General features: G+C 49.4%; 1 protein-coding gene across 2 annotated transcripts in view; it reads left to right on the top strand.

Moving 5' to 3' along the window:
- The window catches only part of PDPK1 (3-phosphoinositide dependent protein kinase 1), a 73,847-nt gene that overhangs the window by 22,042 nt on the left and 38,063 nt on the right, over window positions 1-13,742 (top strand). For both annotated transcript variants that reach the window (XM_040635489.1, XM_040635490.1), the window contains exons 2-4: window positions 7,681-7,947; window positions 11,564-11,606; window positions 11,862-11,999. In XM_040635489.1, the coding sequence (XP_040491423.1) occupies window positions 7,681-7,947; window positions 11,564-11,606; window positions 11,862-11,999 (448 nt within the window). The remainder of the gene's footprint in view (window positions 1-7,680; window positions 7,948-11,563; window positions 11,607-11,861; window positions 12,000-13,742) is intronic.

Here is a 13,742-nt window from a genome sequence, read left to right as displayed (position 1 = left end):
GTTAGTGGCCATAAACTTCCTAAGACTAAGAGCTCACGGTGGTTGGCTCCTCCGTAGCAGGCTGTGCTTTAGTATGGCCATGGTGACTCCCAGGATGAGCCCCACGTTGGGGCAGCCAAGAGACAAAGGCTGTTCTCACGGTCACTGCTCGTGGCCAGGGAATAGGCACTCATTTGGGGAAGGAGCTTTGGGGGCACCTGTGAGCCGACCAGGTGTGCTTGACCCTGGGCTGCTGCAGCATCAGGCTTGGAGTCCCCTACATCCCGTGTGTGGACACGGGGCGGCCCCCCTGGCAGTGCAGGTGTGCAGGGGAGTGGGTGCTCTGCACCGCCATCGGCAGCTTTCGTGGTCCGAGTCCTCTCTCTCTCTCACTCCCAGCGAACACACACACCTCCTGACTGTCAAACCGCAGTACTCCTCTCACACCTGCTCAGGTGGCCTGGGCATTTTCTGTGGTGCTTACCATACTCACATGTGGACAGATGGTAGAGAGGAAGGGAGTAGGTTTTCTCCAGTGTGAAGCTGTACTTCCTCCCTCAGCAGCGCCAGGCCGCGTGCTGCTCCCGGTCACAGGGTCCGTTGAGTCAGGTCCTCATCCATCCAGACAGCCCATTAGGACACCTGGGTGGCTCAGTCAGTTAAGTGTCTGCCTTCGGCTCAGGTCATGATCCGGGATTCTGGGGGGATTCTGGGATCGGGTCCCGAGAAGGGAATCCCTGCACAGCGGGGAGTCGGGTTCTCCCTCTCTGCCCTCCCCCTGCTTGTGCGCGTGTGCGCAAAAATAAATTTTTTAAAAAAATCTTAGAACAGAAAACAGCCCATCAGTTTCTATTGTGCCGCGCAGCCTGGCCAGCAGCCTGCCGCAGAGCCTGGAACAGGCAGAGGTGTGTGCTGCGGGCTGCTCTGCCTGGGTGGGGCCTGCTCGGGGCAGTGCTCTCCTTTGAGGATCTCTTCGGGAGACCTTTTAACAACCATAGACACCACTTTAATGAAAGAAAGCTCTCAGGAACACATGCTTGCAAACCGGAGTCTCATCAGACTTACCTGGTCATTGTTTTGGGGGTACTGCTGTTAATGTTGGTCAGTTTGGGGTCAGGAAGTCTGCACTGAGGACAGCTTTTCTTGGTAAGTGCTCCTGAAGCCAGTGTAAGCATTCTTTTTTATTTTTATTTTTTTAAGATTTTATTTATTTGACAGGCAGTGAGAGAGGGAACACAAGCAGGGGGAGTGGGAGAGGGAGAAGCAGGCTTCCCGCTGAGCAGGGAGCCCGATGCGGGGCTCGATCCCAGAACACTGGGATCATGACCTGAGCCGAAGGCAGACGCTTAACGACTGAGCCACCCAGGCGCCCTGAGTGTAAGCATTCTTATCATCCCTCCCAGGATGTTTGCTATCAGGGTCCTTTGTCCCCAGAATAGCCAGTTTGCTGGGTGGGGGCTGTCCCACCAGGTCTTCAGTGCCCCCTTACTTTTCTGTGGCTGTGGACACCTGCTGCCTATGGAGCCCTGCCTCCTCGGGGCTAGTGGCTGACCCTGTGGGTGACACTTCACTGCTCTTGGATGTCGCCTACCACACCTCCCAGGACCGAGGTTCTGCCTACCATGAAGAAGCCATAGGCTGTCCCCACCTGTGCCAAACCATCCACGTGAAGATATGTCAGTGCCTTTGCTGGAACTGTCATTGAGTCCAGAATCTTGTCCACGTACAATTAACATTTTTCCAGGTCCATAAATCAGCCTGTCATATTTTGTTCTTTATTAACTTAATGTTAGAGATTTTGGTATTTCTCTTGTTGATTTTGCATTAAAAGTAGCGTGTGTCATGGTCTCGTGCGTCTCTTCTGTCTCCTTGAGCCTTGCTTGACAGGAGGCTGGACACACAGGTGAATTGAGGTGAGGCCGTGTTGATCTGGTTTACTCACTTGCTGGGACAGGTGCGGGGGTGGGGTGAGCATGACAGAGACAGGTGGTACTCTCCCCTCCCCTACCAATGGGGACCTGTGGCCAGATTAGTTCACAGCACTGCTGTCGTGCCCAGGACTGTGCTGTTGGAAGTGCTGACTCCTTCCCACGTCCCCTCCCTTGTGTGTGTCCTTTAAGTGACACAGTCCAGCTGGTCCTCAGTCCTGGGCCTGAGGGTCTGCACCCGGGATGACCCTGGAGGCCCAGGTAGCACCCTTGGTTGTGTCCAGGAGTCGCATGAGTGCCCGAGGCTCTGTGTGCATAGCACTCCCTCACAGCGTAGCTGGCCTGGCTTGTGAGGACGTGGGCCTTAGCCTGGAGACTGTGACTCTTCCCCACTTAACTGCGCCCGAGGACAGAGAAGTTCCTGCTCATGGCGGGAAGGTACTGAATTTGATTATGCTTCGTTACGTTACATGCTTTGCTTATAAAGGGACAAACCGTTAAGGGATTGACTGAACCTCAGCTTGGTCCAACCTTGGTACCTCCCGTGAGGCGGAGTACTTAGGAAATGTGTGAGACACACTTGGCTTACTGCCGAGACACGGAGTGTTTTCCATAAATGAGTGGTGCACTTCCACTTGCAGCCCAGCTAGAGGAGCTGTCCCGCTGGTCACGTTCGTACTGTGCACGACGTGGAAGAACTCAGATTCTCTTAGGTATGTTTTATGTTTAAAGTCAGGCAGTCATTCTCCAGATCTCTCACTGATACTGGGTGTTTGGTACTTTCTTCATACTGGTCACCGGCAGCTGTATTATCTTCACCTTAGTGCCCTTCACAGACACTGTGTTCTGAGCAAATTGAAAGTTTGTGACAACCCTGAGCAAGTCAGCCAGTGCCTTTTTTCCAACAGCATTTGCTCACTTTGTGTCTCTGTGTCACATTTTGGTAATTCTCACATTTCAGCCTTTTTCATTATTACCGTATTTGTTTTGGTGATACGTGATCAGTGATTACAACGTCCTGAAAGCTCAGATGATAGCTCTCTCTTTTTTTTTTAAGTAAGCTCTGTGCACCCAACGTGGGGTTCGAACTCATGGTCCACCAACTGAGCTGGCTGGGCTTCCCATGGTTAGTACTTTTTTAGCAATAAAGTATTTTTTTATTTAAGGCATGGACTTTGGTTTTTGTTTTTTTGTTTTAGATATAATGCTACCAGTGCTTAATAGACTATGGTAGAGAGTAGGCATGATTTTGTATGTACTAGGAAACCACGAAGTTTATTTGACTCACTTTGTTGCGACATTACCTCTACTGCAGTGGTCTGAAACCGACCCACGGTATCTCCAAGGTAGGTGTGCACCTTGCCTGCAGATCCTACGCTCTCCACAGACCTCTGCGTGAGAAGTCTGCCTCCCCCCAGCTGTGGCGCAGCCCCCGTGTTGATGGTGACTCCTCGGCTGGAGCCGGGGCACGGTGTGTCTTTGGGGCTGACCCCTCCTGAGCCAGCCGTCCTGGGGCCAGCCTGCTGCAGGGAGAGGGGCTCAAGCAGCACTGTGGGGCTGCACAGGCTCCTGCCTCTTCTCGCCACCTGCCGCTGCCCTCTCTGCCTCTGCCCTCTTCGTGTCTGGGGCACAGGGTGTTCTTTCTAGCCTGGTTTTGACTTTGTGTTTGGTGCATCTCGGGATGAGCTTCTTCTTCGGCTCTCCTCTCATGGTGGCTGAGCTGTCACCCGGGGTGGCCACCTGTCCTTCCTGTTCGTGGCGCACTTTCTATAGGACTTGGTTTCTTCATCGTTCCCTGTGGGGCTCCTTTCCCTGTTTAAATGGAGAGGAAATGTTTGTCTGTTCTTTATGAACAAACAACACAAGAAACAGAGTTTTGTATGACCACACTCCCTTAGTTATTCAGATTTATAAAATGAAGTGTTCCATTGTAATCAACCCGCTTTTATAGTTATAGTATTGATAGACTTCTTATCACCTGGTACCTCCTTACAGACTCAGGATCTTTCCGTTTGGGCATATTCCGATTAGCTGTACTTACTAATCTCATTTTAAGGTTTACAGGGTCACAGCTTGGCTAGTGACAGGACCTCCAGGCCAGCTTCCCCACCCTTTTTTCCTAGTAGGCACAGACGCTTGTGAAGGCCTCCTCCTTTTCAGACATACCAAGGGATTCCAGTACCATATTCTCTTTTTTCTGTTCTAAGACATGGAGTTAACTGCTGTCCTGTGTTGTGTTTGTTTCTGTTTTTTTGTTTTTGTTTTTTTCCCTGAGTTCTTTTAATGGGGAGTACTATTAGAAGCAGTCTGGACGCTCTGGGTTCATTTTGTGGTGTTCTCCAACAATCTGGTGGTGGGTCGGCTCATGATTTCACTCCTAGAACACTTCAGAGTCTGAGCTGGGAAAGGCAGTTTTCTTTGTGGTTGTGGGTGAACTTGTATGTATTTCTGATTTAACTTTGAGCCTGTCTAATCCTTCCCCCCCCCCCACCGCCAAGATTTTATTTGTTTGAGAGGGAGAGTGAGAGAGCGAGCGAGCATGAGCAGGACGGAGGGGCAGGGGGAGAGGGAGAAGCAGACTCCCCGCCAAATAGGGAGCCCCATGCGGGGCTCTTTCCCAGGATGCTGGGATCATGACCTGAGCGACGGCAGACGCTTAACCACCTGAGCCACCCAGTCGCCCCTGTCTAATCCTTTCTTAATGCCCTCCTAAATTTTTACTATTTCTTCTCCCAACTCTGTAGTATTTCTTTATGTCTCATTGGCAACTGTTCTGTCATTGCTTTCTTCACAAATTAGCAAAGACATGGTAAGAGCATCACGGGTTTATCGGTGCCAGCCGTAGTTAGAGAGGTACCTTGTTTTATCCTGGCCTTGCCAGTGTTTGGTGTTCCTATGTGTTGTGAACATAGATAATCGTCATTACTGTCTATCTGTCCGTCCTCCAGCCTCTCGTATTTACAAACATACAGTGCCATCTCCGGCCACTTTAAGGTGTCTTTGGATACCTTGCACGCTTTCATCTCTTAGTTCCTTGAGTTTTTTTGGTGTCTATCCTTTGTCCATTTCTTTGCCTAAACTCTTGATCGTTTATGAATTTGAATGAGTTCTTGTATATAAATGAATGCAGTCATATGTGATATATGTATTTCTAGCAGCTTGAGACATAATTTGTATACTGTACATTTCACCTGTTTAATTCAGTGGGTTTTAGTGTATTCACAAAGTTATATGGCCATCATTACGATCTAGTTCCAGAGTGTTTTTGACACCCTAAAAAGAAACCCAAGACCCGTTACCCCCACCCCCCCAGCCCCTGATGACCACTCATCTGCTTTCTGTCTGTGGATCTGCCTCTTCTGGACGTTTCATGGAAATGGAATCCCACAATATGTGGCCTTTTGTGTCTGACCGTTTTGACTGAGCATAATGTTTTCTGTGTTCATTTATGTTGTAGCTTGTATCAGTATTTCCTTTTTGTGGCTGAATAATACTGAGTTTTATGGCTAGACTATGTTTTGTGTATCCATTTACCCATTGGTAGACATGTGGGTTGTTTTCACCTTTTGGCTGTTAGGAATCATGCTGCTGTGAACATTGCTCTACAGGTTTCACGTGGACATAGGTTTCCATTTCTCCTGGGTATACACCTAGGAGTGGAAAAGCTTGCTTGTATGGCGCCTGCTTCCTTTCGAGGAGCTGCCAGACTGTCTGCCCAAACGGCTGCACTATTTTACGTCCCAGCAGCAGTGGTGGGAGTCCCGGCTTCTCCACATCTTCACCAACACTGGTTACTGTCTGTCTTTGATTCTAGCCACTTGAGTGAGTGTGAGGAAGAGTCTCCTCCTGGCTTTGATGCACGTTTCCGTAAGAATTGATGGTGAACATCTCTTTATGTGCTTATTGGCCGTTTGTTTATCTTTTTGGAGAAATGTTTATTCAATCCCTTGCCTGGTTTTTAATTGTGTGTGTGTGTGTTTAATTGAGTTGTAAGAGCTCTTTGTGCCTCCAAGCCCCTTAGCAGATACGGGATCGACACATACTTTGTTCCATTCCACGGGTTGTCTTTTCACTTTCTTGGTGGATCAAAGTCCCTTGATCTGTGTTTTTTCTTTTTTCTTTTTTTTTCCTTTTGTTGTTTGTGCTTATGGTCTCATATCTAAGAAGCCATTGCCAGGTCAGGAGAATTTACTCATATATGTTCTGCTAAGAGTTTTATAGTTTTAGTTCTTACACATAGATCTTTGGTAACATTTGAGCTAAGTTTTGTATCTGATACAGGAAAGGCATTCGACTTCATTCTTTTTGTGTGTGGCTATGCATTTGTTGAAAAGAGTGTTCCTATTCACTGAAGGGTCCTGGCACTCTCTCAAGTATCAGTAGGCTGTAGACATCTAGGCCTCTACTTTTTTTTTTTTAAGATTTTATTTATTTATTTGACAGAGGGAGACACAGCCAGCAAGAGAGAGAGGGAACACAAGCAGAGGGAGTGGGAAAGGAAGAAGCAGGCTTCCAGCAGAGCAGGGAGCCCGATGTGGGGCTGGACCCCGGGACCACGCCCTGGGCCAAAGGCAGACGCTTAACGACTAAGCCACCCAGGCGCCCATAGGCCTCTACTTCTAAGCTCTATTCCGCTCCCCTCTGCATCTGTCGTATGCCAGGACCACCCCATCTTGGTTATTGTAGCCTCGTAGTAAGTTTTGAAATCAGGTTGTGTGAGTAAGGTAGTTAGTTGTTCAGCTTTGTTCTTTCTGAGATTGTTTGGCTGTTCTCTGTTCTATGTGAATTTTAGAATCAGCTTGTCAATTTCTGCGAAGAAGCCAGTTGGGATGTTAGTAGGGATTCCATTGAATAATTTTTAAAATTTGTTAAATTTTGAATTTGTTTAAATAACTTAAAAACCTAACACTCTACCTGGCTTGGGGGTGACTTTGGTTGAAGTGAGGAGCTGGACTCTAGATAGGTAATTTCCCAGTTGTTAACCAGTTATTCCACTGCTATCTTTTTTGAGAAGCTTATTCATTTTTATCAGCTGTAACTTTTTCTTTTTGAAGTAGGCTGCACACCCAGTGAGGAGCTCAACATGAGGCTTGAACTCATGAACCCGAGATCATGACCTGAGCTGAGCTCCAGAGTGGGGCACTCAACCGACGGAGCCACCCAGGCACCCTCAGCTATAACTGTTATTTGTGGCTGACAGTCCCTGGAGTCTTCTTTCCACGACGTTGTACTTGCATGCTCTAGGATTGCTAGGCTAAAGTTCTGTTGAGTTGCGGATGCGGTCTTAAGCCCGTCTGTGTTCAAGCCCTGATTGAGCACCTTCTGTGTGTCCAGCCTTGTATGAAGTGCGGGTGGGTGAGTAGGCAAGGAGTTCTGGATGGAGACACCGTGGTCAGAGAGTTTGGACTGGCTTCCTCTGTGGGCTGGGGTTGGCTGCAGGTGGCATTGAGGTTGGGCAGTGATGGGAAGGCCAACTGGCCGTGGCGGGGGGAGGGGCGGTGGTTGGAGAGTCACTCAGTGCTGAGGGAGGAGAGTGAGGGTGGATAGGAGCTCGATGGCGGGGTTGCTGGGCATGCGAGATGGGGGTGGGGGCTGGGATTTGAGCAGGGAAGGGACTTGGGAGAGGAGAGCAGTGGCCTGAACCCTGTGGCAAAATGTCAGATGGTTTGCCCTGTGCTTGGTGTTCGTGTTTCAGCAATTTTAACGCTTTAGTTCATACATTTAGGAAAAGTGAGCCGCTTTGAGTCTTACCTCTTTTTCCTGTGTCCGCCAGTATGACACCGTTCCTATTCAGTCCAGCGTGGTGTTATGTGCTTGCCCATCCCCATCAATGGTGAGGACCCAGACTGAGTCCGGCACGGCCCCTGCCATTCCCAGCGGTGGTAGCAGACAGGGCCCCACCATGGACAGCACCGCGGCTGAGTCCCGCCCGAGCACCAACTCGCTGCAACACACCACACAGCCGCCACCACAGCCTCGGAAGAAACGGCCTGAAGACTTCAAATTTGGGAAAATTCTTGGTGAAGGCTCTTTTTCCACAGTGAGTATCTGCCACTGCTGTTTCTTGAATGAGTGTATTTTCCTCGGGATGGCTGACTTTCCTCAGGGCTTGGAGCTAGGGAACCCCATTACCAGGGTGATGTTCTTCCCTAGGTGAGGGTCTCAGACCCCTTTGGGGTTTACTCTGGTTGCGAGGGTGACTTGGGGCCACCTCCCACCAAGTATCACGTGGTTAAAATACCTAAGCCATGATTTTGTAGATGAAAGCTTTAAAAGGCATCTATCGATTGATTTTCTGTTGTTTGGTTTGGTTTGGTTTTTGATGCAGTTAATTTTTATTCTAACCAATCATCAACAGATTCCATCCTGTGTCCTTGTGTCGCATTAGCAAGGTCTTGGGAAGCTTTTCTGTCCCTTTGTTTGAAAGTGTATCAATATCTCTTAAGAGCTTTTAGGAAACATTTAACGACCTTTACTATTTTGCTGTTATTTATTTATTTATTTATTTTAAAAAGATTTTTATTTATTTATTTGACAGAGAGAGAGACAGCCAGCGAGAGAGGGAACACAAGCAGGGGGAGTGGGAGAGGAAGAAGCAGGCTCCCAGCGGAGGAGCCCGATGCGGGGCTTGATCCCAGAACGCCGGGATCACGCCCTGAGCTGAAGGCAGACGCTTAACGACTGAGCCACCCAGGCGCGCCTGTTTTGCTGTTATTTAAAACAGTATATAAAACAGCACAGCCTTGACCCCTGCTAGAGGCGCAGCCCCAGACCTGCTAGTCCCCGGGTTCTCATGGCCTCAGTTTCAGTCAGGGCCCGCAAGTCACATGCAGGGTACCTCTGTTTGCTACCTGAGTGAGTTGTGCCTGTTTTGTGGCATTTTTCCTTTTCAAGCAAAGAAATGAAGGTTCAGAGCAGCCCCTTTGCTGAGGTGGTAGACCCACATGGCTGTGATGGGGCCCGGGGCTTGCGCAGGTTGGGGGCAGGCCTGAGCACCAGCACGCCCTGCAGATGGCCAGGGCCTTCTTACCTCAGCCTCAGGGCAGAAACCTCATGTGAGGCGTGTTTCCCTTTTCTCTTTTTACATTCATGAAATGTTGCAAAATATGAATAAGAACATGAAGTTTTATAGCTCACCTGTGTTCCCAGCTTGGTTTTAATCAGTGTTAACTTTTTCCTTCCCTTATATACATATTTTTAAAGGTTCTATTTATTTATTGGAGAGAGAGAGTGCGCGTGCGCACGAGCATGTGTGCACAAACGGGGAGGGGCAGAGGGAGAGGGAGAAGCAGACTCCCCACTGAGTAGGGAGCCCAACATGGGGCTTGATCCCAGGACCCCGGGATCATGACCTGAGCTGAAGGAAGTTACTTAACCGACTGAACTACCCAGTTGTCTCCCCTTGCACTTTTAATTTAGATTTTTTGTTGGCAGTTTCTGTTTAAATTATGGAAGAATTGTGCCCTCGTGATAAAAATCTTCAGCTAGGAGGATAGTCCCCAGTAATTCTAGTACTCACAGATCCTCTCAGAAAGAAGAAACTATTTTGAAAAGAACCTTGGGTGTTCTGCACAGTTACTTAAAATAATCAGGTAAAAGAAGCAGCTTTCTCTCTTTATCTCAGTTTTGCTTCGTGGACATTTATCTTGACTAGTAAATGAGGCCTTTATTTGTGAAACTCCCCCTTGTCCATGGGTCTGCACAGCAGGTAAAAGTAGGCACCATTCATTCTGGATGATGCACTCCTTTTTTTTTTTTTTAAAGATTTTTTATTTATTTATTCAACAGAGATAGAGACAGCCAGCGAGAGAGGGAACACAAGCAGGGGGAGTGGGAGAGGAAGAAGCAGGCTCATAGCAGAGGAGCCTGATGTGGGGCTCAATCCCATAACGCCGGGATCACGCCCTGAGCCGAGGCAGACGCTCAACCGCTGTGCCACCCAGGTGCCCCTGGATGATGCACTCCTGATGTTGAAAAGCCCTGGCTGTAATTCTCGTCATCCCTGTGCCTTTTGAACCCAGGTGCCAGGGAAAAGCACCATGAGCAGGGGTCTCCTTCCTGGCGCAGCGTGGAATCCTGCAGCTCTGGGTCTCAGATTATATGTGCTACCCTCAAGGTCTTTCTCATCACTCCTGAAATAGAGACCACTTAAAATTAGATTTGCGGGGGAGGGTGGAGGACAAGCGGCCGTTCCCAGGCTGGGCAGGATCTGCACTTGGCCGAGCCTTGCCCTGGAGAGTGGGGAGGCCCAGCCTGCTGCTATCTGGTCCCCTGGGGATGATCTTGATGTCCAGATTAGCCCTGCTGTCGGCCCGGTGAGGTGGAGGGATGTGTCATGCCTTGTTCCCTGGAAGAGGGATACTCCCTGCCCTGTGCCCATAAGGAAGCCTGCGCATGAAATGTTGAATTCACACAACAGAAAGATTTCCTAAGTACCCGCTTCAGAAAGGATCCCATCAATTGTTAGTACTTTCTTAGAGTTTTTTCCTGTGAAGAAATTTAACATTTCATAAACACATAACCTAGGGAGGGGTTTCTTTCCCCAGCCCCTCCCCATCACCCCCCAGTGCTTGAGAACAGTCCACACAGGTGCATTCCTCCAGAAAGATCTCTGAGATCTTTCCACTTGAGCACATGTGATCCAGCCCCATTCTTCTTAATCACTGCAGGGTGTTTCACACAGTACTTTCCCAGGAGCACTGGTGAATCTGCTGGAGAAATCTGTAATAGGATGAACCTGGCCTGTGGCCTCAGAAGGGCTCCCCTGGAGGCCCAGGGATCCCCCCAGGAGTTGGGCAGGTATCCATCTGCACTCTGGTCCTCGAGCCATCCTTCCTGCAGGTGTCTTAGGAGGGGCATCTTCCGCCTCAGCTGGCCGTGGTGAGTGGGGGCTGCCCCAGCTTCCCAGCCGACTGGCCTCATCAGGCATGTGGAAATTGGTGCTCATTTGTGCCCAGGAATTGCTTGTGTAGAAATCTCTTTTCCAGGTTGTGCTAAGACCTGTTGGCTTTCTGTCCCCAAAGTACAGTGTGAGTGCAAGCCTTAGGTGTGCTACTGAGAAAGGCTGCCAGGAGTGGGACTGAACCGTGGACGGGAGGCACGGCATGCAGGAGGCACTGTCTAGGGGCCCCATGTGCCTTAGTTTCCTGTGCCCTTGATGGCAGGGACAGTGTTTACCGTACCTGAGCACAGTGTCAACTGAAATGTACGGTCACAGTTATTTGAAAAAGCCCAAATTCAGGGCGGCTTTTTACAATGAACATATATTGAGAACATATTCTAAAAATTGTTTTTTGAAGGAGTTCCCAGGACTCACTCGAGGTATTATTTGCTGTTTCTTTCTACAACTTGTGAGGGTTACATTAGTGCAAGATGTCCCTGCGTGTATACTTCACTGCACCATGGAAACTTAGCAGCTGATCGAGAACCTTCTGAAGGCATTTGATTGATCTATGCATTTGCTGTTTATTAGAACACATTAACTTTATCGTTGACATCCAGCCAAATTTGTTAGCACAGGACCAGTGTATTTTAATGTAACTTCAGATATTTAAATGTAATTTCATGGAGCAGGTTGGCTTGTGTGGTCAGCCACAAGGTGACTTGTGAGAGTCGATGTTACACTGAGTGTTTTTTGTCTTCTCTTCCCAAACCAGGTTGTCCTGGCCCGAGAACTAGCAACCTCAAGGGAATATGCTAGTAAGTACTAAATCCGGGGGGCTGTATGTCTGGGATGCAGGGTAGGGTGTGTGTTAGCACGTGGCCGCCAGGCTGCCAGCACCTGGAGGTTCTGTGCTGATTTCAGGGGTGGGATGCTGCTCGTCTCAGAGACCACAAAGCCAGTGGGTAGGTTTTGTGAAAAACTTTAAATTGTACCAGTTACCTTTATGACTTTTATTTTTAATTTTTTTAATCATTATCAATCGTAGTAACTTGCTTCTCTCTTACTTTAAGTTAAAATTCTAGAGAAACGTCACATTATCAAAGAAAACAAGGTCCCGTATGTAACCAGAGAGAGAGACGTGATGTCACGCCTGGATCACCCGTTCTTTGTTAAACTTTACTTCACATTTCAGGATGATGAAAAGCTGTGTATCCTTTGAACAGTCAGAGCTTTCTGAAATCACACCAGTGACCCCTATACTGTTTTGGAATCATGACCCCATTGTGTACTTTCACAAGTCCTTCCTTCCCTGGAAAGGACAAGGGTGGCATATTCTAAATACATATGAATTCACATCACTTTGCTTTGAGAGCCCCTGGGATTGCTGACGTTCACTGAAGTAGAATGTTACTTCAAAGGAAATCATCACAAACCTTTTTGAAGTTTTTTGTTCATAAGCATTGTATCTAAAGGATTGTTACTGTTTTAACTCCGTGATTTATTCAAAGTCATTCCCTTATTCCTGTAACTCAGAAGCAGGGAAATGAGGGAGGAAGAAGGATCTTGGGCATCCAGGGCCCCTCTCTGCCCTCTTTGGCCCAAGGCTGTAGGGTTTGGTTGGAAGGGACATCTTTTCCAGGCTTAGCCCCCAAGTGAGAAGTCCAGGGAGCCACCCACAGGAGCCCAAACTCTTTCCCACAGTACCCAGAATGCTGTCCTCCCCAGACCCTCCAGGCTCCCTCCTTCCTTCCCCGTGGCCCCCGCCCCTGTCTGTTCTCTGCCTGTGGATAGTTCTGATCACCCAGTGCCTCTGACTCTCCATCAGGGCTGTCACACCCCACTGATCGCTTCTTCTGAGGACCTCTTCTGCTTCTTGATTTCTCCACTAACCCCTGGAGCAGTGTTTTTTTTCGCTCCTTTACCTTTGCTTAGGGAGCAGGACAGGCAGGGCACCATGGTCGCCAGGGTAGGCCACACTGTGTCGTCTGCCCATCACGCAGCCTGGCTGGCCAGTTTCTCCTCACTCCACAGCCCTTTCCTGTAGTTTTTCCCAGCGAGGAGTTCCCCAGCTCCTCTGTGCCTCAGCCCCTCTGTGCCCCAGCAACTCTGTCCTCAGTCCCATCAGATGCTCTTCTGGTTTCTGCTCCACTGAGAGAGGTTGGCTGTCAAAGGGAGTTGCCTCGAGGCTTGTTCAGGCCTAAACCTCAGTCTTGGCCTTCGTTCTTTCCCTCCTGCCCTCGTGTCTCCTCAGCTTCCACCCCTGCCCCAGGAGCTGGTCCCCGTGAGGGCTTGGCTTCCCCATCCACCCCCCTCTCGCCCAGGCTTTCCCTGGCTCTTTCTACACAGATTCTTCTGGCTTAGAACTGTGCTCCACTCTGTTCCCCCTTCAGCACCATTTTCTGGCTCCTTCAACTGTCCGCTGAATTTGTTGTTTTGCTCCTCGAGAAGTTCTTGTTGAGTGCCGGTGATGGGAATATGCTGGTGAAAAGGTGAAGAAGGCTCGGCCCTCATGAAGGCTGCATCCCGTGGAGGAGTTAGACACACCCAGACCAGCAGTGCCCGCATAGTAGACTTGAGGGAGCAAGGGCGGTGAGGGCAGGTAAGAGGGTGAAGGACAGTGCTGCTCTTGGAGATTGGTGGTCTGCGGGCACGTGGACTTGGGCCAGAGACCTGGGTGGAGTAAGGGCTGGAGTGCTCCTGTGCTGGTGGAGTGAAAAGGCTCGGCAGGGACAGAATTATGGATTTTCTTCTAAGTGTGTAGGGAGCCGAGGGGCTAGGGTAGAGCAGCCATTTGCTGTGATGGTGGCTGGTGCCACGCTGAAGGCTCTTGCGAGGGGCCTCAGGGTTGGGGTGCACAGGGGTGCAGTGACTGAGCCAGAAGGCACCGAGGGAGAGGCCAGGCTGGAGGCGTGTGCGGTGTTGGTGTTCAGTGCGTCTGCGCGTGCTGGTGC

The sequence above is a fragment of the Ursus maritimus genome, unplaced genomic scaffold (assembly GCF_017311325.1).
Source record: "Ursus maritimus isolate PB19 unplaced genomic scaffold, ASM1731132v1 scaffold_2, whole genome shotgun sequence".
Lineage (NCBI taxonomy): Eukaryota > Metazoa > Chordata > Mammalia > Carnivora > Ursidae > Ursus > Ursus maritimus.
This window is presented reverse-complemented; position numbering and strand designations above follow the sequence as displayed.